The sequence below is a fragment of the Salarias fasciatus genome, chromosome 23, assembly GCF_902148845.1.
Source record: "Salarias fasciatus chromosome 23, fSalaFa1.1, whole genome shotgun sequence".
Lineage (NCBI taxonomy): Eukaryota > Metazoa > Chordata > Actinopteri > Blenniiformes > Blenniidae > Salarias > Salarias fasciatus.
Window position 1 is genome coordinate 19671388 of NC_043766.1, and position 24099 is coordinate 19695486.

The 24099-nt window shown below is 42.0% G+C and overlaps 1 protein-coding gene across 1 annotated transcript in view; it reads right to left on the minus strand.

The window, feature by feature from the left end:
- cpamd8 (C3 and PZP like alpha-2-macroglobulin domain containing 8) overlaps window positions 1-24099 on the minus strand; it is a 43708-nt gene that overhangs the window by 6331 nt on the left and 13278 nt on the right. The window contains exons 19-38 of the mRNA XM_030082718.1: window positions 23027-23089; window positions 21409-21640; window positions 19813-19966; window positions 18535-18665; window positions 18386-18437; window positions 17917-18215; window positions 17178-17246; window positions 16912-17068; window positions 16567-16743; window positions 15203-15284; window positions 9704-9860; window positions 9055-9129; window positions 7313-7478; window positions 6713-6799; window positions 6389-6525; window positions 6129-6284; window positions 5450-5512; window positions 2691-2953; window positions 2518-2605; window positions 86-160 (exon numbers count right to left, since the gene is read on the minus strand). Coding sequence (XP_029938578.1) covers window positions 86-160; window positions 2518-2605; window positions 2691-2953; window positions 5450-5512; window positions 6129-6284; window positions 6389-6525; window positions 6713-6799; window positions 7313-7478; window positions 9055-9129; window positions 9704-9860; window positions 15203-15284; window positions 16567-16743; window positions 16912-17068; window positions 17178-17246; window positions 17917-18215; window positions 18386-18437; window positions 18535-18665; window positions 19813-19966; window positions 21409-21640; window positions 23027-23089 — 2683 coding nt within the window. The remainder of the gene's footprint in view (window positions 1-85; window positions 161-2517; window positions 2606-2690; window positions 2954-5449; window positions 5513-6128; window positions 6285-6388; window positions 6526-6712; window positions 6800-7312; window positions 7479-9054; window positions 9130-9703; window positions 9861-15202; window positions 15285-16566; window positions 16744-16911; window positions 17069-17177; window positions 17247-17916; window positions 18216-18385; window positions 18438-18534; window positions 18666-19812; window positions 19967-21408; window positions 21641-23026; window positions 23090-24099) is intronic.

The window sequence follows — 24099 nt, forward strand, 5'->3', positions numbered from 1 at the left end:
TCCCGTGTGAACAGCAGTGAGAAGGCTTCGTGTCTTTCACGGCACCACGATATAACTGTAAACTGTCAAAAGTGATTTAACTCACCTCATCAAAGTAGAACAACACTTTTCTCCCGTTCACCTCATATCGCTTCAGGCCAACTCTCTTGTCCATCAGGAGCTGGTAAGGACAACAACATGTAAGAAGAATCCATAGTTGATAAATCTATACTTACATTAACACTTTAAAGCATTTAAAATTTGCAGTAGCCATGCCAATCAACTCAGTGAATTTGTAATATACACAATTTTCATTTGAGAAAAAAAGAAGACAAAAATAAAGGCCTATGAGTATTTCTCCATTATGTGGACAACTACTGAGGAATAAATAGAGCTGATGCTGTGACAATATAACAGCTGAATATGACCACAATTTAGAAGTTCACCAAAACACATTTGAACGTCTGCTATTAACAGGGAATTTATCAGCAATCAGCACCACGGCGGAGCGGACAGCTCCAGCTCATGTTTACTACGGTTCACTATTCAAAAACAATGAAACAATTTGTTTTAAACATGTAAAGGAAACCTTGGTACGTCTTAGTCATTCCTCAATAGCCTCATCTGAGTAGTGTTCTCATGAGCCATTAACATGATACTTTTCTCATTTCACACAACCCTGAACCTTATATATTGAACTTCCAACTGCTGCAGTCCTATTCTCTGCCTGCAAAGGTCATCACAGCAGTATAGTTACAGCATTTGCGTTGTTCAGTACCTCTAACGCTCATCTGTCAGAGTTCAGATGGTCTGCGTTTCAGTATTCTCTGTGGGCAATAGCTAAAATGCAAAACATACGCATTCCACCGTGAAACGATGGTCAAGGGGGAAAGTTTACAATTCACCAATCACTGACTAGAGCCAAGCTCATGGTAGCTGAAATCAACAAGGGATCATAGCTTTAGCTGTAGCTTTGGAACAGCACGAACAATGTTTCATGCTGAGTGATTTTCAGTTTTTTTTTTTTTTTTTTTTAAATAAAATCTGCTCCTGTGATGCAGACATGCGTAATTCTGTCTAATAAATTTGTGTATGAATGGGCAACGAGGACAATGTTTACCAAGAAAGAGAGTGTGTGCTTAGAGAGAACACACTTAATTATCCCCACTGGGGGATTTTTCATTCTGTCAAAGGTGGCAGCCTTTGGACCGCAGGGGTTTATGAGGTGCTCAGCCTGAGCTGGCGCCACAGAGACATGCGCATGTACAAATGGTCTCGGTCTACGAAAGCATTGTTTTTCTATATAGTAACTAAATTTTGCCAATGAACTCCCAGAGCGCAAATGTTATCTTGGGTTGTTAAACGAGCCCTATGAGGAGGTCGCTCCTGCGGTGGCTCCAAGTCAGTCCCTGCACTAATCGTTCATGACTGCAGCGTCTATGAAAGCAACAAGACATGACTGTAGAAGCCAAGCTTGCTACTCTAAATTGAGGAATGCAACTACCAGTCGGGCAGGCAGCAGTAAAACTCAAAGGGAGACCAGCGGGGGTATAAACTGAGCTTGTTAGCCACGAGAACTCAGGTCAGCTTCCACTAATATACTCAGAGCAGCAGATGTATGCGAGTGTGTGTATGTGTGACATCTCTCCAGGTAGCCAGAGAGGTTGCTCTTTTAGATGTGGATGCCTGCTGACTAAGACTCTATTACTGCAGAGTAATGAGTAACAAGCCCCTGATGGGTGGCTGGGGATCTGACCTGAATTCAGCATTTCCACATACCTTCATTTTTTTTTTTTAATCAGGTTAATCCAGTTTCTTTTTTTTCTTCTTCTATACAAAGCTTTACCTCTCTTTACTTTCCTGCTTTTTCAATCTAAACATTTCATTTTTTGGGGGGACTCTATGAAGCCAAATAAAATATATTGTGTTACATCTTGTAGACCCAGAGAGGTCTGATGCCTTCCATCTCCGACTCCGTAACACCTGAGTTGGTCTATCGCTTATCAAATTTATTTAAACACATTAAAAACCACTCCCATACAAACACATGAAATGCTTTTACTCTACCCTAGGAACTGTAATCAACAATCTCAGACAAGAATGAGAGGTAGAATGGTGTATATTTACCTGCCTCCAGTTTGACAAATTTTGACATCAAAAGATTTCCTGCTGCTATTCTACATTCAAGTCTACATCCAGAGTTTGTGCATTTATTTGAATAAGATGAGGAATACTTGTTAGGCTGCGAGTGAGCATTGTTTTCTCTCAAGTGTGATCCAGATGTAGATGCATCTGTTGCTGTTGAAGTTTGGCTTCTACAGTCATGTCTTGTTTTCATGGATGCTGTAGTCATGAATAAATGCAGGGACCGACTTATTTTGCTGTTTTTATCTTTCAGTATAAACATTTACCTGAGTACCTGCTCTTCCAGTCCAGTTAGTCACTATAACCAGCAAAGCCATTGAATGTCTCAGAGTCTGGCTATGTTCAGCACTTAGAACATGTATGCTGGTAATGTGTGTCTGTGCTATTACATACCCTCTCAAGACTTTCAACATCCGCTCGGAAACCAGAAATCATAGGAACTTCAATAACGGCCATGTTAGATGAACCTGAATGGAGCCACCTAGAAAATAAAAAGGATCACAATGAATTGCGATCTTTCCATGAGGCAGCTTTTTAAACAAGCTTGAGACGAACTTAATTTTTACCTGGCACAAACTTCCAAAGTGATGTGGAAGTCCATTTTATCCTGATGGGCTGCAGGATCGTCGTCGTCAATGGGTGCCCGACGCCTTCGGATGAGCTCAGAGCGGTTGTCGGCTCGGCTACGGGAGCGCGAGTTTGCTTGACGGGACGGTGATGAAGATGAGGAGGGCTGCAGATGTCGATCCTGAAAAGGCTCCTTCAGAACCACTTTGAGCTGGAAGGCTGGTTTGGATACTGGATCAGGTACATTGTACGAAACATCGATCTACAGATAAGCAAAAAAAAAAAAAAAAAAAAGGAATGACATCAAATTGTTATTTTCAACAGCGAAAGAGAGCAGCTTTTATCTGAAAGGGAAGCAATAAAGACACTTCCTTTTTCTATCATAGTCTCATTGGTCATCTCACTTTGTTGAGCCAATGTGCTACTTTTTAAAAAAATTAAATTTGATTTTAAAAAAAATGGAGTAGGACAAATTGGTGAAGAAAGGGAACAAACATATTGGACATCAAAAATAAAAAAAAAAACTGTTAAAAATGGAATATGGGAATTTATCTGCAAAGCTGTGCAAAAAAACACCACAAAAACAGTGTAGCATTCACAAATAAATCAGGTGATAGCCCAGCAGAGGAAATGCCTCTCACCAAAATACAGCAATAACTGATTGGCTGATTCTTTCCATCATGGTATAAACACACTCAATCATATAAAGACAACAGCTTTGAAGCATTGCAGATCACATTATGAATGATAGATTAAGCTATGTGTACACTGTTCCCAGTATTTCACTCTGGAAGACACACCCAACATTGTGCTGTAATTAACACAAACACACTAAATGGATAGCACGTGTTACATTGCACATCTGCTGGACACAATCCTCTGTGCACCCAGATCATCCTCCACGTGTTTTTTTTTTTTTTTGCACAATTTCACATTTCACATTTCACGTTTGCAATTTTTTTAATAATAAGCACAAAAAGATTCAGGCCCTTTGTATTTCTCGCGACCTAAGCATCTTGGTTCTAGTAATCCCCGATATTCTTCCTCAGCGTCATCATAAGGATCAATACTCTGGGTCAAGAATTAAACCAGAAACTATTTAAGAAGTCTGATTTGAGTTTTCAGAATGAATTCCAATATTACTAGGAAAAGTTTTAATTCAAAAATTTGCAGCTTTCTAAAGTTCTAAAGTCGGTGGTGATGTTCTGTCGATTACAATTTTTTGAGAGTCATGAAAAACCTAAAAAGTATTGAGATTCATAAAATCTTCAGTTGTTCCTTGTGTAGAACGCTGCACTCACCTGAGCCCCATCACCTGCTGTTAACATGATTAGGTCCATCAGGTTTAAAGTACAGCGCCATACGGTGGTGTGCACACACATGCATTAGAAGTTAATTGTTCTATGTGTGAAAGTACATGTTTGATTGTTTCTGCTGCAATGAACTGGTCGCTCATAACCAGCCAGGATCAGCAACAGACTCCACAATTGTAAACCAACGGAAGTGGTATATATGACTGGAAGTACTAAGTAGATCTTGAGGCAGTATTCATTCATCTTATAGATCTTCATCTGAAGTGATAAACAATAGAAGAGATGAAGACACTTTGGTTTTGAAAAAGCACATTGATGGTGTGACTGAAATTCAATTTTAAATATATGGTGTACTTTGTCAGCAAAGTGTTTTGTGAAGGAGCAAAGGTAGGTTTTGTCTTTTTTTTTTAGTTATTAATGACAAAACATTTACTTCATTGTTGCGTCCCAAACTGGCAACAAAGAGTTAAAATCTCATGACCTCTGGGACTAAAAAGGGAAGAAAAACACTGAAAAAGCATAACTCACAAATCATCTTCTCTGGACACATAACATGCATTCAGCAGACTACTATTTCAGCCTGAGGGTCAAGTCATGGTAATGACACTCTTTTATTTCACAGGAGATTAGTATTCCCAGAAGTGTACACATCCTGAATAAATCATGCAGTGTGATTGGAGACTTTAGAAAAGCCAGTAAATGATGGGATGCACGAATGAGTGCTGGACATTTGCTCATTGCACACAGCGTGCTGACAAACACGCACGGGCTCTTTGATTGCTCCGCTCTTGTAGAGCCCAGGTGCTGCCTGGCCTCGGGGGCTGTCAAAGGGGTGTGTTGATGCACAAAGAGGTGCAGATAGTAGAAAAGGAGAAAGAAAAAGGGGTGTGAAGAAAAAAATGCTGTCTTTGAGAAACATAGCTAAGGAAGTTGGAAGAAAACTTAGGAGCTGCACAGCCGGCCACAACATCCTCCACTGTGGCTGGCTCTGCCATACTCATTTTCACAGAAAAGTCCCCCCCCCCCAAAAAAAAAAAAAACAAAACAAAAAAAAAACAGGACTACAAGCATCTTTGATGATACATGTTTTTTCATTTATAAGTTGTTTTGGTCTCAAAGCAGACAAAAGTTCAAACATGAATGATAAGAGGACTGAATATCATCTGCCAAAGACAGAAAGAAATAACTGTTGTTTATAAAAAGGGTTTTGTTTGTGACAAGGTAGAGAGAGACAACGGGACCCAACGCACTTCAAAGCAAAAGGCTAATTTTTACCAGATTACAACAAGTTTCATGCAGGAATTCCGGCATCACCGGACTGCAGGAACTAACTCCTTCCTGCCGTGACTCACTGAAGTAATCCCTGCATTATGGCTCCATTATGGGAAAGTTTCAAGACTGCAAATGTGTGTTTCTGGAAGCTTATGGTAACAGCACTACATTACCTGCATAAGGCAGCAGCCCTCTCCCTTTGCACTGACGAATAGGCCTGTGGGAATACTTGGGATCTGAAAAAAGTGAGACAGAAGAAAGAGGAGAAACAAAGAGAGCCAGAGGGGGCAGGGAGAGGTGAATGAGTCATTTATCACCAGAATGAATGCTGTAGGCTGCTGCACAGCCACTAGTGGTTCCCTTGGCTACTAACCAGCAAGTCTTAATTGCCTCAAATTAAGCTGACACCACTAATCATGGTGCAGAAGCATGCAAAGAGAAACTACCGCACTCTCACCTGAACCACTCCAAAAATGCTGACTGGACACCCATTGACCGAGCCAAAGGTCATTCATGTCCACACAGTCATGAGTGTAACATGTAGCCATTATAACACAGTTTTTAAATCAACAGGCCAACACACGGCATTGGGGTAATTTAGCCTAGTTAAACTGGGTTTGATAAGTGTGACATTTTTTATTCCAAAGGAACTGAACACAGAAACACAGAAGTTATAGATTAACGCCAGAGTGGCTCTTATACATGGCTGCTCATCTTTGGCAATTCATTTTGACCTGGTGCCTCCCACCTAAACAAAATCACACACGCATTTCTTATTGATCATCCTGAAAAATAACGAGGAGCCTTGAAATAAGTAAATAAAACATCAAACAATTTCTGTTTTTAGTTCACCTTGGCACTCTGAAGGAGTTTTTTGTTGTCTCTGTTGAGCTCAAAGGTCTCCTGGAAGTCCAGGTTGGTGGAGGCCAGCGAGATGGTGAGGTTTACTCCACTGACATATGACAGGATGGCATACTCGGACAGAGCGTGCAGAGCCACGCACGTATCCTGTTGAAGATTTAAGAAAAGTTACATAGATCGATAGGATGACAAAGTCCTTCGTCTCCAGTAGTGATACAGAAAAGAAAAGAAGAAGGGGGGTGGGGGGGTACCTGCGTCGAGGAGAAGCCTCCCAATGCATTCCTTTGCTGTGAGAGCCATTTGACCACAGGCAGGGCAGAAGCTACGTCACCCAGCAAAGTGTAGGTCAGAAGACCATAGGCCGTCATCTCCACCTCAGCAGACACAACTGGGAACAAACAACAAGTACTGAAAATGAGCGGCATTTGATTTCTGAGCTTTATTGCTAAGAAATTGTAAGAAAAAAATTAATCTATCTGTGTGGTTCATAAAAATTTTAAAATCCGGCAATGCTATCGCCAATGTATTACATTAGGCGAGAAGGTGATAATAAATATTAGCGTTGTAAAATGTACCTGATTGTGAGAGGCCATCGCTGAAGCCCATGAAGGTGTCTTCATCAGTCATTGTGCTGCCAGTCAGGCTCCAGTGTGTGAGTCCATCTACAACGGATGCAATAAAGACAGGTGGGTAAACCATCTGGGTTTTATCATACTCAGAGAATTAAACTATTCTGATCAGGAACATTTTTCTTTTTCCCCTTCAAATGCAGCAGACCTGCCAAGAAAGTTTTAGTCAAAAGGAACAGAAGGAAATGGCCAAAGGAAACCAGGAGCCAGATAAGAAACAGAAGGGAGCAGGGAGGAATGAATTGAATTGCTGTTGAGAGCTACAGCAGCTACTGTCAAAATGTTTGCTTCTGACTGTTTCTTCAAAACATGGCTACTCCTAAATAAGGGAGTCGTAAGTGTAAATCTGCAACAACATTAAATTTCTAAGTTTTCAGATGAACGTGTGCGTTAATTGCTTTCACATCATGACTTTTTGTTATAGCACATCAGTTTGTTTTTATCATGCATTCAACCTACATAAGTCACCTGTTCCTTGAAAAAACAGCTGACTGAATGAAAGCTGATGAACATGGAGATTTGGCCCACAGAGATGTGCAGGAGTACCTTGAGTGATGGCCATGTGGTTGAGGCGGCGCAAAGCCAGGGGGGCGTAGGGGCTCCGGAGCAGAGCCAAGGCGTATGCAGACAGGGCGGTAGTGTAAGGATCATCGGCAGAGTATGTGTTGCTCTCCAGGAAATCCTTGGCTTTGGCCACCGCCACCTTCTCTTCCTGGACCAGAGAGGACAGCCCCAAAGATAACGTGAAAATGTGAACAGTTAACGACGTGCACTGTGCAGAGGAGAAACGACTTCCAACAACTGTGTTGATTCTGTTTTCAGTGCATTTGAGAAATCTGGTGAAGACGATTTGATCCAAGTGGACCAAATGGATGTGCGGGGCCTTTTTCTTTTGTGCAGTTTGCATGTTCACCCTATGCATGGATGCAAATATTTTGAAACTTAAGTTTCATATCACAGATATTCCTATCAGTTCAATCAATGTTTTTTGATTTCCTGAAGATGTAACTGAGCTTGTGGCTATCTGTCTCTCTGACTAACAGGGAACCTGTCCAGGTTTCACAGTGACTTTCACCATTGTTAGCTCAGATTTAGACATCCTGTGATGAAACTGATACAAAAGATGGATAGTCGGCGTTCAGCCATGCCCCACTGTGTACTAACAACACCTAAACAAAGTCAAGAGTTTGTGGGAGTACACTGGAATCTACTGTGATTTAATCTTGTCTGAAGGAAACATAGTCTTATCTTTTTTCTTTTTGAGATCATAAGGCAGAGTTTATATGCACAAACATGATCTCAGTGTAAAGCTGGATGGAGGCTACCCCATGTATGTGCACAACTGTCTCCTTTGTGAAGATGCAGTTACTGCATAAACATTAATTTTGGCCATTAGAAGTCTTTCATCTCATGCATACGTGACCTTCCCCATCATCCCAGAGATGATAGGCTACCAAAATCAGTCATTGTAATTGCAGCAGTCATCTTTTAATTAAGTGAAATTGTAAGGAGTCAAGGGTACGGCTTTGAAGTGAAGGATACCTTCTTCAGTTTTTATCAGTAGTAAAAGGACGCATTCTCTGAAGAAAACCTTTTGGTTAGACAGCAGATCACGGGGGTGGTGGGCAGATGAATGGAGAGGATCCAAGGGGAGGAAATGTTAAATCAAAGAGTCAACTACACACACATGGAGGCACTGAAAGATTTAGGAGTTTTAATCTCTGAAATTTACAGTATATTCAGACAGAAATCACCGCAAACTAATTATTTAACTATTGAATCCAAGAAAGAGAGAAAAGGAGAAAGTATGTGTGACAAAAGAAAAGGCAGAGTGCCGACAGAAGGTTTCAACTGTCTGCACCTCAGAACGGATCCTTTGAAGCACTCTGAGCATGATTAGACATTACATTAACAGCGCCGGGGCATAACAAATTTGAGTAGGCTGACTGCCAGCACATCCCTCTTTGCAGCTATTAGGAATGCAGTGATATGTTCACACACGATCCGGGCTGGTCGGATGTGCGAAAAATGGTAAGCTGTTTAAGTGGGACAGTTCGAGCGGGACAGGCTACACTTCATGATTATAAACTTTGCTCCCTGAAACTCAGTTCAATCATAGATTAATCTGTTGAATGACACTGAAGTACTTGTTAACCAGACACAGTATATTTTAGCCAAAATCTTTATGAGCAAAACCAGTACAACAACATTAAACTATATTTGTGGTGTCTGATTCTTTCCTTTGAGGCGAAATAATCTGCAGTTAATTAAAATGTTGGATTGCTTACCTCTGTGGTTATCCCTGTTTCCAACAGAGCTGCCACTACGTAAGCTGTGAGTGAAATCTTCCCGTGGATCCCTCCCTGTGAACGAGGGCAAACATTAGCTTTCATTTAATTTCAGAACCTCTTCATGAACTCCTCAGCTCTCATGTCATCCCAGCATGAATGTTATTCCAAAAATCTTTTATGCATTCTTTACATTTTATGCTGCCATGTGGTAGCAACGGTAACACCAAGAAATGTAGAGCAACAACGTTAATTTAAAGAATTTGCAGATTTCCATTTTTCATCAAGCCAGTCTTGATCAGTTCTATCATCAGATCACATCATGGCTCAGCACAGCGGCAATGTACCTGCTTTAATTCAAGCATTTCTTTTTGCATGATCTCTGTGAATTAGCTCTGGTTCTCTGGTCTCCTGTAAATGTCCCAAAAAATTGGACTTGAGGTTTACTTGGAGACGCCAAGTTATCCAGAGGCATCGAGTGTAAGAGTGTGTGAATTATGTGCTTTTGCGTCGACCTGGTGAGGGATCGGTAACCTGTCCACAGAAAATTAAAACTGTACAGAGTGGCTGGGTGAATATGTTCCTGCTTTGTAAGCACAGAAAAGTGAACTACTCCACAGCCACTCATCACCTCCAGACGCGGGCCTACCTGCAGGTCTTTGTTGAGAATGCGTCCCATGGCAGGGAAGGATCCATCCTTTCGCTGGTGTTTGATGAGCCAGGACTTGGCTGCCCGGAGCTCCTCGGGGTCGATGAAGATAAAACCCCGAGACTGAGCGAAGGACTTCAGCACGAACGCTGTCAACCTAGATAGAAGAAGGACAGATGGAGGTGAAGAGGGTAAGATGGAAAAAAAGACAAGTGAGGGTGGAGGACTATATCAAAGATCCTTTCCAACATGTGCTGGCAAATCCCTGAAAATGCTTATCACACTTCACAAGACTTTAAAAGGCAATCACCATTTCAGAGGAATGAGAAGTTTTTCAACAAGTCACACTCTTTCGGTCTGTCAGCAGAGGGGGGAGGGAGGGCTGATAGAGAAGAGCATAGATGGAGGGATGTTTTTGTCCAAGAGGGCTGGTATGTATAGATGATCTGATGAAATGGAAAAAAAGAAAGGAAGTGAGGAGGGGAGCAGATGGGAGCGGCAGGGTTTGATCAGTGCTACAGGATGTGGCAGCTGTGCTCTTGAGAATGTGAAATCGCACACGGGCCAATCAAGTATGTTTCTCGTTGCGAGTTGAAGATTCCCCAAAAGCATTCCACAACTTATACAAACACAGATCCCGGGGATGAAGGGTATGAATCCGGCTGTCCTGGAAGAGCGACTGAAAGTTTATGGGCCACGGTTTTTAGTGGGCCATGGTGGAGAGAAACCGAAGAAGTGACGAAGAGAGGCCAAGGTCATCCCTGGGGGACGCGGCTGAGCTAATAAACATACACTCATCCATAAACAACAGACCTCCCGGTAGTTGTTGAAAGTTGTCCTCTTTGGCTAACAACTGCTCATCGACAGCACGATGTTTCATTACAGCGGGCCGGACCATGCGTGACTCAGAAGATGAGGCAAGTTGTTTACCATGAAAAGAGGAAAAACACAAGAGGAAAACCAAGGGATAAACAAACAGGCCTCACTGTAGTTTATCAATACAGCTTGCAACGTGAGATCGCAGTCCAAGAAAAAGAGCACCGGGTGGAGTGTATGTTGAGCGGGATAGTTGAAAAAACAACTTTGGTGCCATAAACCAGAACACAAAGTTGTCCCTGGCAGGAACCTCCATGGAGATCAAACAACTGGGATGGAGCCACAGGCCTGCTGGAATTTATAATCTTGAGTAATATTGTGTCAGTGACGTGCCTCAGGGAAAGGTATTGGAAAGTGTAAATATGATTTAGCTTAAGGGAAGGAAGGAAGCACTAGAAAAGCTCACTTCCACCACTTAGCCCTCAACTGGGGTCACCCTCCCATGAGCCTCACCCCTCCCTTCGCTGTTTTTCCTGTTTTCAGACTTCTCACTGTCAACTCCCCTCTCCAAGCTGCTCTTATCCTGCGCCACACTTCAAAGGTTCAAAGGGAAGATGAGGTTTTTTTTTGGTTGATTTGTTCTGTTTTAAAGATAATTAAGTAATGTGTTTCACAGCTGGCAATTTACAGAATTTGAATGACTTTAGAAGTCAGAGTGACTTTTATTTTTCAGTGTTTGTAGGCCGTTACTATCTCCTTAAAGGTGCATTAAGGAGTTTTTCAACTTTAAAAAAAAACTTATTTTCCACCATAAATACATTACAAATATTCAATGGTGTGTACAATGTGCCCTGACATATTCACTGTAAGTACCGCTAACAGCGCTAAATTGTCGCTTGAAAGTTGCAGTGCCGGTCCAGCGCCACAAATTTTTTGGGGAGAATTTGAGATGATGTGACGTAATGCGCGCTCCTGCTGGCTTGATATCCTGAGGTTTCGTTTTGTCCGCCATTACTCCGCCAGATGCTAAGCAGCAACAACTGAACAGTATTGAGGATGGATCTTCCAGAAAGTAAGAAAAGACCAGCTTCTAGCACTGCCACAACTCCAGCACAGACCCCAGCAGGCAAAAGAAACTTAAATTTTACTCGAGCACTACTTAAAGAGCGAGGAAGGAGTTCCCCTCTTCCGTGCATGTACATGGACGCAAGCCACAGGCACGAGCGTTTCACTAAGCTGCAGTTATGCCCAAGGCCTGCAGGGGCCGTTGTTTCGCATAAAATGTGCAAACTCCTTCATGCACCTTTAACCAGGACTTTTTTTGAAGAACCTCATGTTTTGTTTTTGGTAAACTGTCTTAAATTAATTTATGTCAACTTCAGGTAGAAATGGAAATCAGCCAAAACAAAACTGAAGTTCTAAATGTTATGTGCACTCTTACTGATTATACCAAATTTATAGACTTTAAAAATGGCCCCAGGAACTGCTCCAACTCCACAGTGACAGACAAGCAACAGAGAAAGAAACAAGGAAACCCTTGCTGGTTTGCCCATTTGGCACAGGAGTAGCAATAGATATTAGATTAATACAGCAGCAGATATCACGGAATTCAATCTGTGGTATTCAGCCCCCCAACCCTCCGAACGCTGTCAGATTAGTCATTGGGCAGACACACATGCCATGCCAGCCTCAACATGCAGCAGCTCCAAAAAAATGAAAACTGTCTGAGAAAATGAAAAAAAAAAGCCACTTCCCCATTCTTCAAAGACCATCACATTAGGAAGATGCAGCCTTTTACAAATTTGTTGAAGCCCACTTTTAGGTTTAGTGTTATTTTTTTCCCCGTCATTACAAATAAAAAAAAAAGGAGAAAAGTAAAACCTTAACAGCTTAATTTACTTTAAAACTGTTTTCCAAACTTTTAGGACAGAGTCATGTCTGGACCAAGGACTTAATGTCTGCAACAACACGGTGTCATCCATTTTTGTGTAGTATGGTGATAAACATATGGATCACGGAGGACCCAGTAACCAGGTAAGACGCAGTAATGGGAGAGAATTGTGTGATTGAGGTGAATCAACGCAAGCTGAGACAAGCGGAGAGGAGAAAACTTGTAGGGGCTAAAACCAAAGTTTCATCAAATCTGGTTAGTACAAAAAACAAAGCCGCTCAATACTGGGGTGTGTGTGTGTGTCCGTGCTTGTATAAAAGTTGAAATAATTCTATTACTAATAATTATTACAAAATCAAAAACACTGTGGTGGGTAGCCTTTTTTAAACAGAACTATGGGGCTCCCAACACTGTTAAACTGTTACAATCCTTAAAGTTGTAATGAGGTTCTCACTTTTTACTCTCATCTACATGAATGCAGTTGTTGAGCTGCGGAGGATCGGCTGTGTCCGTACTGCCTGTCAGGCATTTGAGGCCTTAAATAAAAAAAATAGCTCACTTTTATAATAGGTTATTTACTGCTATCAGTATGTTTTTAGTTTATCTGCAGCTTCTCAATGTCATCAGTTTATAAAAATCTTTAAACTTGACTTAGCTGACAGCTCAGCTAATGTGTTACGGCAACACCACAACTACCTGCACGTGATTGACAGAGGTAATTAAAGCTATAGTGCGTAACTTTAAATGTCTATGAATGTCCGTTTTAGCCAAGCCACGACTAGTGGAGATGACAAAATGCAGATTAAGCCGATCGGCTACTCTAACATCTCGCGGGATTTTTCAATATATATAATTCTTGCTTTGCTTGTCGACCGGCGACATTCCCGTGCTGGCGCGCAGGAAATTCCGCATTTACGTCACAACAAGAAGGGAGGGGGAGGACGCGCGGAGGGTCTCATAGCGACAGGCAGAGCTCAGGCAGAAATGGCCGAGAAAGAGTCCTGAAGTGGATCCTACCACCAAAAGAAAAGCCTGGACGGTCGGCAGAAGGATTGCTGGCGAAGAAGGAAAGTGACCGACGGAGAAGGCAAACGAGGATTTGTATTGGCGTGGCTTTTCCTCGGTGGAGAAAGCAGGCACCTTGTCTCCCGTTTGTAATAAGCTATTTGCGTTTCTGTGGCAAAAAAAAAAAAAAAAAAAAAAAAAAAACAATAATTACCTCTTTGGAAGAGTCCATCTTTTTTTCACCAGCTGTCCTTATTCACACTGAATAAAAACCGTTTCCATCATTGATTCACGCTGTGGAAACGCGAATCACCTGGCAGCAGTTAGGGGAGAGGAGGAGGGGGGGACACCGGGGACACCTGGGCGTATGTCATGTGGAAGCGCCGGCTTTAATGTTGTAAGAACGCAGAATTCCGCTAGGGGGCGACCGAAGTTACGCACTATAGCTTTAAAACAAACTACTTCAACAAACAAATAGTTAATAGCTGATTGTTTATTTTCAGCAGTCACTTCATTCCTTCATGTACTGAGGAACTTCAATAAAGTGCTAATTTTTTGGCTAATTTGATTGTGACCTCGAATCTGTATGTTGCAAGAGCAGAATATCATAGTTCACCTCAATACAAAAATAAGTCAGATTTTAAAACCTAAATTATAATTTGTTGTCAGTGTCTGTCAGTGTCTCCCTGTTAGCATTACGTTAGTGACCCTCAGCTCGCACTGTGTCGCGGCAGCCCTGACTTCACAGATGACCAACACCATCCTCCTGCCAACTACATGTTCAGCCTTTTAATTATAAGCTCGACTCAGATAAACCTCCACACACTGAGAAACACTAAGACTGCGTTGTTTATTTTTTGCATGTAGTAAAAGCACAGCTCTGTACATGAACTCTGGAAATTAAAAAAAGAAAAAAACAAGCAGCATTTGCTTTGGATGCAACTGTGTTGTTGATGGATTCATTGAGTGTCTGATGGAGGTTTATTGAAGGCTCGCCATCTGTGTTGTGCCCAAAACCCACGCTTGCTGCCCCGAGTGCCAAAGGAAACTCAAACCACTGCTTGTTACATCCTCATATCCTCTCACAGTCATCAGGGCAAGAGTTCAGGCTTTTCCGTAGCAGTCTAATGTTACCAATTACAAGCAGGTAGTGAGTCATGAGGAATCATGCACTACATCTACTTTCTGGGCCATGTTTGAAAAAAATAATGAGCCTCTTGGCAATGGGGCTCCAGAAAACCTATAACACTGTCTCAGAATGGTGGCATTAAAAGCTGGCCTGAGGGGCCAAAGCTGCATGGGTCCACTCAGAAGGCGGCACAGGTATGAAACCTGATTGACTGCAAGTAAATCTTGACAGCTTTGCCGACCTCAGGGATCCAATTATTCCATTTGTTTATGTTTCTCTGTCTTTTGTGTTACCTGCTGTTTCACAGCGCTAGCTCTAATAAAGATCATAATACCCACTTCAGTTCATAAATCAGTCAGAAGTTTTCACATTGTGCCTCAAAATAAACACAGTGGGGCCCCCATTGAGAGAAATAATCTCAGTATCAACGCCGTATGCCTGTTTGCCTTGCCCCAGGGTGCGCAATCAAGAAATAAACAGGAATGGAAGACTTACAGGAGATTAAAAGGCAGGAAAAGGAAAAGAATAATGAGCACAATGTACTGAAACTATAATTTTTGAATCCGACTGTTTTGGCCTTCAAAATGTCAGTTAACGAAGAAAATTGTGGCAACAGAAAACCTTGGCTGAAATAAGTTGGTTAAACTTCTAAACTCACCACATACTGCCAGATGAGTCCCTTTCACCAAAGGCACTGTAAGAGCCGTCCTGTCGTTTGTAGGTCAACTGTCTTTGATATCCTGGACACAAAAAAAGGTGAAAGAGGTATTCAGAGAGTGTTTAAGAGTGGTCAGACATGATGAAAAGGACATTTTCATATTGAGGCTGAAACATCTGCACAATCTTTAACATCATGGAAGAAATGGTTCTCATTACAAACACTGCAGAAGCAAGGACAAAACACAATCTTATGCTAGGTTGTTTTGTCAATTATTATTTACATTATGTGTATATCTATCCATCAGAGGAAGCAAAAGGAAACAAGCTGACACTGGACTCTAAATGTTGGTGTAATGAGCAAGAAATACAGGACAATGTTGATCTCCTGTAAACATTATGGACAGGAGACTTATTTTGACCACCAGCCAGTTCTTGTTTTTCAGTGTTTTCACACAAGAGAAACACACCAAGGGAAAGTGACATGTTTGTTGTACTTTAAACGACAATAACGAGTGAAGATCTTTGAGTACTTTACAACTTGACTGGAAACAGAATACTAAAGGGAGGTCACAGTGAGGAAAAAATTGATCATGTGTAAATACAGTTGATACAGATGCTTGGCTGTTTTTTTTTTTTTGCTCCATATTTTAGTAAATCAGTTTTCTGGTCCAAATTAATTACAATAACTTAACTTCAACATTTCTGATTGTTTAAAGTTTGTGTACAAATCAATAACATCTAAAAAGATTTCACATTCTGTGAAAATCATTGCACTTTTTCGATTGTTCAGTATTTCAAACAGTGGGACATTTTAAGGAAAATATAATAAAAAGAGAACGATAGAAAGGGTAACTCAGAATAACAAAGTCCAGCCCCACGTTCCAGTCCGTGATCCCCTGTATTTAGTGCTAACCAGAACACGCTTCCTCTATCAACTATTTCACACTTCCACCAACAAAATTCATCATCTAATGTAAACTTTACTGTAATAGTTTCCAGAAAACTCAACAGCAGAAAACAACTTGCCAACAATTAGACAACATTCCACCCTCTCAGTAGAAAGCCACTTTGTGCACTTTTGGGCAGAAGGGATTTGATCTGTTGACTCATATGAGGCTTAAATGGCTTTTTTTCATTTCATCATCTGAAAGACCTTCAGGCTCACTGAAAGTACATGAGGAGGCATTTGTAAAACATCTGGATCAAATGTTGTTTTGCTAATTTATGTATGTTTAAAAAAAAAAAAAGTATTTTGTACCTATTTTCTTAAATGAAAGATTACAGTGTAAACAGCAAATGCATTCGAAACACTTTGTCCATAGCTTAAAACCACCCCACCTGTAAAACATACTTTTCATTTACCTTGAAGCAGGTAGTCAGTGGCTTCATTCTCAACCTCGGGGCTGAGTTGCCTGGTCTTCTGCAGGTACTTCAGGACAAAGACGTTTGGAGCAAAGTGAATCATGTTCTGCTCGCCACACCCAAACGGCAGCCTGAGCAGCTTGTCCAGGTTATTTAGTGTTGGCCCCATGACATCCCCTAAAAACAGGTGAACACACAGGTTCAAGCTGCAAAGCTTACTGCAGTTCAGCTTAGTTCAAAAGAAGAGATCACAGCCTTGTGTAGGACAGCTCTATAGAAAGCGAATGAGAAAATAGTTCAGATCACCAGGATCATGCATATGCATTGAATCAAAGAAAAGTCTACCAATCATAAATGCAGTGGCCCTCTCAGATCCTGGCACCATGTTGTGCGGCACCCCCAGTGTGAAGGCCTCATTGTGGTTATCATCAGAGTCTTCTTTCCTCCAGATTTTAAACTCTCCAACTGAGCCCCAGCCTGTCGAAAAGCCAATGTGTCGCACCTGCAAGATAAACGTATACAGTACACACACACAAACACCTTGAAGAGGAAGTGAAGCACAACAAAATAAAATCTGCATTCAGAGTAAAGAAATCACAAAACATTCAAACCTGTCCTTGGAACTGGCCATCCCACTGGAGGATCACCGATTCATTGGACGGATGTAAGCCATGGCCCACCTGAAAAGAAAAAAGAAAACAAGGTAATTCCAAATAATTCTTGGAAAGAGGAGGCAAGTGTCACTAAGAGAGCATTAATGAGCAACAGGAAAGTGGTGCTGCTCCCTTGCAGCTGGCTCTCCTGCCAACACTCGGTGGTGCCAATGTGATTCATGCACCTCCCACACACGATCACAAAAACAAACATTTGAAAAGACCCATGTAGAGCACACTTCCTCTCTGATATAAGAGTTTAATTTTCCAATCATATTAAACCAAAGACCATGCAGGGCCGAGCCCCCAGAGCCAGCCTAAAACACCGCAGTCAGCTCCCCCTAAGAAAATAAATGAAATGCTTTGGGTTGTTATACGCGGGCTTTTAATTACTGCCTTTGGTAAATGATGCGAGGCTAATGCTGAGGCTAGGGCTGGGGAACGGTGTGCCAGCCACTGACTGCCATGCAAGCACCGGGCCATGGATCACCGAGCGTCCTCACTGACATCGGCCTATTAAGCGTGACCTTACAGGAAGACACACCAAATAAAAGCGGCGCCAGTTCTCCTAACACACAAACCTCATGGCCCGTTGAGGGCTTTTCTCTCATTTGATTGTAGGCACATGCACAGAAGAACAAACACTGTTGACTGAGAGTAGCTCAGCTTTATACAAACACGTGAATCCATCACTGACCTGTACCGTGTTGCCCTTCCAGCTGATCCAGAAGCTGCGGAACTCATCCCACGACAGGATGCCTGGCGTCGAGGCGCTGACCAGTGGATCCCCCATCTTGCCCACTGAAATCCAAGAGCGAGTGTTCTGCCTGCCCCCGAGTACAATCTCTAGCATCTCTGCGCTGTCGTGGGGACTGGCAGAGAGGGCAAAATGGGCATCGTTGTGGGTCTTCACTGCCACCTGGAACTGGTTCATCCTGGCCGGCTTTTTCACATACTGATATTCATATTTGTTAGGAGTGGAAATGTGGATCCTCTCTGTGAAATTGAATGCACAACACACTCAGGATTTACTTCAGTTAAGGCGGGAATACATTAAAAAAGTGTAGTTATTGTTGGATGGAGGAGAAGCAGTCAAGCAGTCCTTCTTAAAACCTTTCAGAGGACCACAATGCTTTATGACATTAGACTAATACACGAGCACTAACCGTTAGGGCAGAAGAAGACACTGTAGGTGTATTCTCTGAGCAGGCCTTCTGGCTGAAAACCAGACAACAGGGACATGAAGAAAAAAAAGTCTTTTATCTCAAATATAAGGCAACAATATGATGTCTTTCCTGAGAGTTGCTATAATCACCTCCACAAGGACAGTCCTACGGACGAAGTCATGTCCAGCAGGGATTCTTCTTTCTTCAGCATCATTCCCCATTTTTGCTGCCGGAAATCCATCTGAACAGCAGCTTGGTTCACTGTATGCAATGGCACGCGCTATCGAGAAAACAAACAGCACAGTCAGAGGTGTGTTAATGCATATAATGCTCACACACACTTCAGAAGCAGTGATTAAAAAGAAGCATTTTTCATGTGACTGGACTACACTGTGATCACTGTTATAAATCTATACATCAAAACTTAACCCGATTAACTCACTTCTAATAAGGATTATTTTATAAATTATGAGGTTGGCAAATTGTCAAGTTATTGAGGAATCACATCAAAACCGATGGTGAAGTCAACAATAACTAATGAGGCCACATTACTAATGTCATTTGTGGACATCAACATACATCACACAGGGGAAATATGTCCCTAAAAGGACTCCCCGTTCTCTTGCTGGGGAGCCCACTGGACATGTGGCCCTGTGCCAGTGTCGGCTCTTTGTGTGTGTGTAGTGAGAAGGAAACACAAGGGGCCAGAGGACTAGGAGTGGGGCCATGGGGGGCCCATTGACCGTCAGTGACCTGCAAGCTCATCAACATGCCACTGAGTGTCACAGTGCAGCTCTGATTACTCCCCCACTGCTGGCCTGCTTTGTTTTCACATGCGCTCTGGAGGGGACTATTTGTAACTTGGCTGGGTGACCGGATCACACACAGCTCAGCATCTTCGCCAACAAAGCTCTCCTAAGTCAAGGACTTGCCTTTTTGGAAGGCACAACGCTAAAGGGACTGAAGCTATAGTGCAAGAGGTTTTTTGAGCACTTATGAATCCTAATAATATTTTGGCATGCGTAATCGAATCTTTATTGTTTACATAAACATGAAAGTTCTGTATCCGATCCTCACAAGAAATGTTTTTCTTTCTTCTTTATAAACATGTGACGAGAGCTATAGAGCTTCGCTAATCAGTTTAGGCCATCATTAGTTTTATCATGCTGCAGTTTGTCATGTTTTACGCCAACATTGTTGTATGACTTATTGATTACTGACTGTAATTGATCATCCATGGTTTAGCCTAATTTTGATCCAATGTCACGGTCACGGCACAAGTATTTTTATTTATCTATTTTTTTTTTTTTTACAGGAGAATAGAAAAAAATATTATAAACATGAGACATTACAGTGTGTCCATTGAAAGAACTTTAAACGATAAGAAAGTAGACGTCATGAGGAGGTTTAATTAGTTCTGGCTCTACCTGTGATGTTGACGGATCCAAGTTCGGTAAAAGACAAAACAATGGATGTAGGAGTAGCTTCTCCCGGAGAAACACACTTCTTTCTGGTGAGATGGTGCTTTCCAGGATGGCCAACAAACTTGATGCCCTTTGGCACTGACACTTTTACATGAACCTGAGAGAGGAGAGGAGAGGAGAGGAGAGGAGAGGAGAGGAGAGGAGAGGAGAGGAGAGGAACAGACAAATCAGAGGCGGTTGATCTCCTGACAGCTCACAATGATATCATATCTGCCAGGCACGCCTCTCCCTCATATAGCGTGTTTCCTCAAAGCCCTGAAAGCGAAGGAGAATTTTTAAAATCACATTGTGAATTTTCCATGCTGACTGACTCATGCTTCTTGAGCTCCCTGAAGGATTAAGTTCCACTCATAGTCCAATTTTCGCAGGGCTCGGTAATGCAGAGGGATCTTTTAACTGCCCTTTATCTGCATGCCACTAGTCATAAATAACTGAGCAGAAAATATAAGAATCACATGTTTCAGGGGTGGACATCAAAGGGAGGGCTATTCTGGTTTGCATATTCACCTAACATGACATCAGGGCAGAACACGCACAGGCCATTTAACAGACTCATCTGCAAACATCATGATGTCAGCTCTGCAGAGCGCAGGATGGACCCATTTAAGGCCATGGCACGGCTTAAAGGCTCTTCAAAGTGCGTACACATACCTACTCCTAGGCTAATTTCACCTGACAGACTTATTCTTTTTTTCCTACTTCTTTTTTTTTTTTTTGACCCTGGACATTACCTGACTTGAGAGACCCTATGAGTGTCCTTGATTTGTGTACATATTCAGCACCTAAAAGAGGCACTGTGTTCCATCTGAGATCTGTATTAGCTTCAAAATGCTTCAAAGCTTTATGCTTTCATGTGTCATCAACAGGACCAATTACTTCATGAAAGTTTATACAGATAGCTAGTTTTACAGATGTCACATTGAAGATGCTATCAGCACCTGCATAATTCCTACCGAGATTATTTTCAGGCATGCATAAATTCAATTAAATAATTGCAAACGTACATTTCTGTGAAACTTGCTATCTTTTGTGAGATGTTTTTGATGGACTTTGGTGTGAGAGTAAAGAAACACACAAGAATTCACACTACATGAACTATCTTTTACCACCAAAGCTAAAGTGGGGACACCAGGATTACCAGGAACCCTGACCCGCTCTGAGGAGATCAAAATCTAAATCTTTTCTGACAAACAAAACTGTTAAAAATGTAGAAAAATTTCAAGTTTTAGTAGCACTTTAAAATGAACCGTGGTTACACAGAGTAACACAATGGCATAATATAATAGCACTGTTGTCTCACATTAGTGAAAGAGGAATGAATGAAACGACAAATGAAGTGAACAACATGTATATTTAGAGGGTCAAAATGCTCAAACTGGGTCTCTGAACTGCATCTCATTCACTAAAAGCACTCTCTAAATGTTCAGATTGTGTTTGGTTGTGTGTGAACACTACTGCTCATCAGATGTGTAGTGCGCTGACTAATGAAAAGCATCTTGTTTTTTTATTGCCCAGCTGCCCTCTCATTCATGATCTTACCTCGGCACATGTAGGCAGATAGTTGTAGACTGTTAGGGGCACTTTGGTCTGCTCCCCTCTGATGAGGCTATAGGGCAGCGTGAAGTCCACAAAGAAGGGTTTGAAAGTACGAAGTTCAGCTCTCGCGGCTAAACCCAGTCCTCGCTCTTCAGACAGCCCTACGGCCTCTGCCACCCATGTGGTGATTGAATCTGGCACCTCCAGCTGGAGCTCAGCGTCCCCGGTTTCAGAGCTGTCAAAGACATGTTGAGACACAACTTGAGAGGAAAACCATATTGGACAGCGAAATAAAAAGGTCCGGCCATAACTTCACTCAACACAAGGAATTAAAAGGCACCGGCTCCAAGGTCGGCTTGATGAAACACTGTGGATTACTCTAATGTTAGCAACACCTGTGTCAACACAAACACCTGCACTAACGTAACGACAGCAAAAACACTCTGAAGCAGATATATGAGAGACAGTCAGGTGTTGACCCAATCTGTTTTTCTCAATGAAATAAGCTGAGATCATTATTGGCAGCACATATTTAACGTTGGTCTTGGCTAAGAGTCACAGGATATAATAAACTTGAAAACCTGCGTGTACGCCTTTTTTGTTTTTTTGAGGGCTTTTTTTTTTTTTTTTTTTTGATCGAAGTTGCCCAAAATTCAGTTTAATAGAGTTTTTAAGAAAATGGGAGTTTAAGACTTCTCAGGAAATAAGGGGGAGCTGAAGTCACGTCCAAAGAAATCAATGGGCCAAGTTATTTACACTGGCTCGAAATGAATGGTAAGAGCTCTTCAGACAGTACGGCTATGTTCCAAGACTAAATGAGGTGCCTTTACACCCAAAGGGAGAAATGATGGATGCTGAACATGATGGAACACAAACCTTCACACATGCAGCAGAGTCTCACACTTCTTGTGTCCCAAACATCTCCCAAAATTCTTTATTTGCATCTGTACTTGTTCCTTGTAAAATTCTTTATCCATGCATTTATCTCACTATCTCAATGTTAAACTCTCAATCCTAAAATGTCCATCTGCTTAACTTTTTTCTTTGTGCCGGGTCTTACTCTTAGCTTTCATTCATTCAGCATTTGCTTTGTCATATTTCAAGTTCGCGTACATTTTCTTTTCAGCTCTCCATTTCACTATTCTCTAATGTTTTAGACAGTGTTCGAATTACACCAAAGGAGAATGTGAAGCAAATCTAGCTGAAAAGTGTGTTTTCAAAGAAACAAACATGAAGCTGTGTCTGTGTGGGGACCACACCAAAATTTAATGAATGCATTATGATGAAGCTCTGCAGATAGCCTGACGATGAGCCAATCATTACTATCAGGTGTGTTGAAGTGAGGGCATGTGGAATTCTGTCCTCAGTGACCAACATGACCCACCCTTACCTTAACTACCACTAATAATTGAGTGCCCTGACTTTAACCCAAATAGTTTTAAAATGTGTCAAAAACTTAGTTCATAGTTTTATAATGTGAGACAGTAATTATGAACCTGAAACCACATCCCTAACCCCAAAATACACTTACATTTTTTTATGAGGACATAGAATTTTGGTAACGGTAGTGAATGAAAAAACATGACATCTGAAATATTCATGTAGAGATTTATTTAAGTACCTCACATTGAAGCAGTGCCACGCCCAAGTCTCCGGGAAAAATGTGCGCCTCCGCTTCTCAGTTCTACAAACCAAAACATAAGTTGTCATCAGTAAAATACTTCAGCTGGTCTAAGAAAACATCCCCATAAGTGAACATAAATGCATTTAATAATACCACACTGATTATTTTAGAGTCACATCATGCGTTCAAATAAGTTGGTGGCACTGGAAAACGTGTAGACAAATAAAATGGTGAGACCCCCAATTCTTATGTTATGTTTTGTTCCTATGCCTATCTTCCACTCATTTCACATTTATTCAACTAATGTTATTCTTTGATCGATACACATTGGTTGAGTAATTGTCATATTGTGACAAATTCTTTAAAATATACTATCCAGAGCTGGTACGGAGAGCAACAACTCTCAGGCACTCTGCCCCTCACGTCTTCCTTCTATGGGACCCCGGGCTGCTCCCAGACCAAGCCTCAGACACAGTCTGTCCTGTGGATACCGGGCTGACCTCCGGGCCAACGCTCATTTGGCCTTCCCTAGTAAAGCCAACTGTAGGCTACCAAGAGCCGTCCCGATCAGATGCCTGAACCGTCTGAACCGGCTCCTCTCGCTGTGGAGACGCAGCAGCTCAACGTTTAGTTTCTCCTGGAAGGCTGAGCTCAGCCACCCTCTAAAGAAAACTCATTTTGGTTCTACAATTTTATTTTTTCAGTCGTGACCTACAGTTTATGACCATAGGTGAGGGTGGGACTGCAGACTGGCCAGTAAACAGCTCACCCCAATTTCACTGCAACGGTCCTGTGCAGTGACGACCACAGTCACCTGTCTCGAGTCTGCAGCTTCTTCCTGGCATGACGCCTTGAGTGGCTGAGTGATTAGAGCTTTGCTGTTTGGAGCAATGAGCTCCTGGTAAGGCCACCCAAGGCGGACAGGTCTGGCGTAAATACCAACACAAACGAGCTCAAAAGTACCCCATGCAGGCACACAATTTAATTGTGTACCTTGCTTGGACATGGGTCAGCAAGACCTAACGCTGGGGCCTGGTAGCCCACAGGTCCCAGTCAGGAGTAGCCAGAAC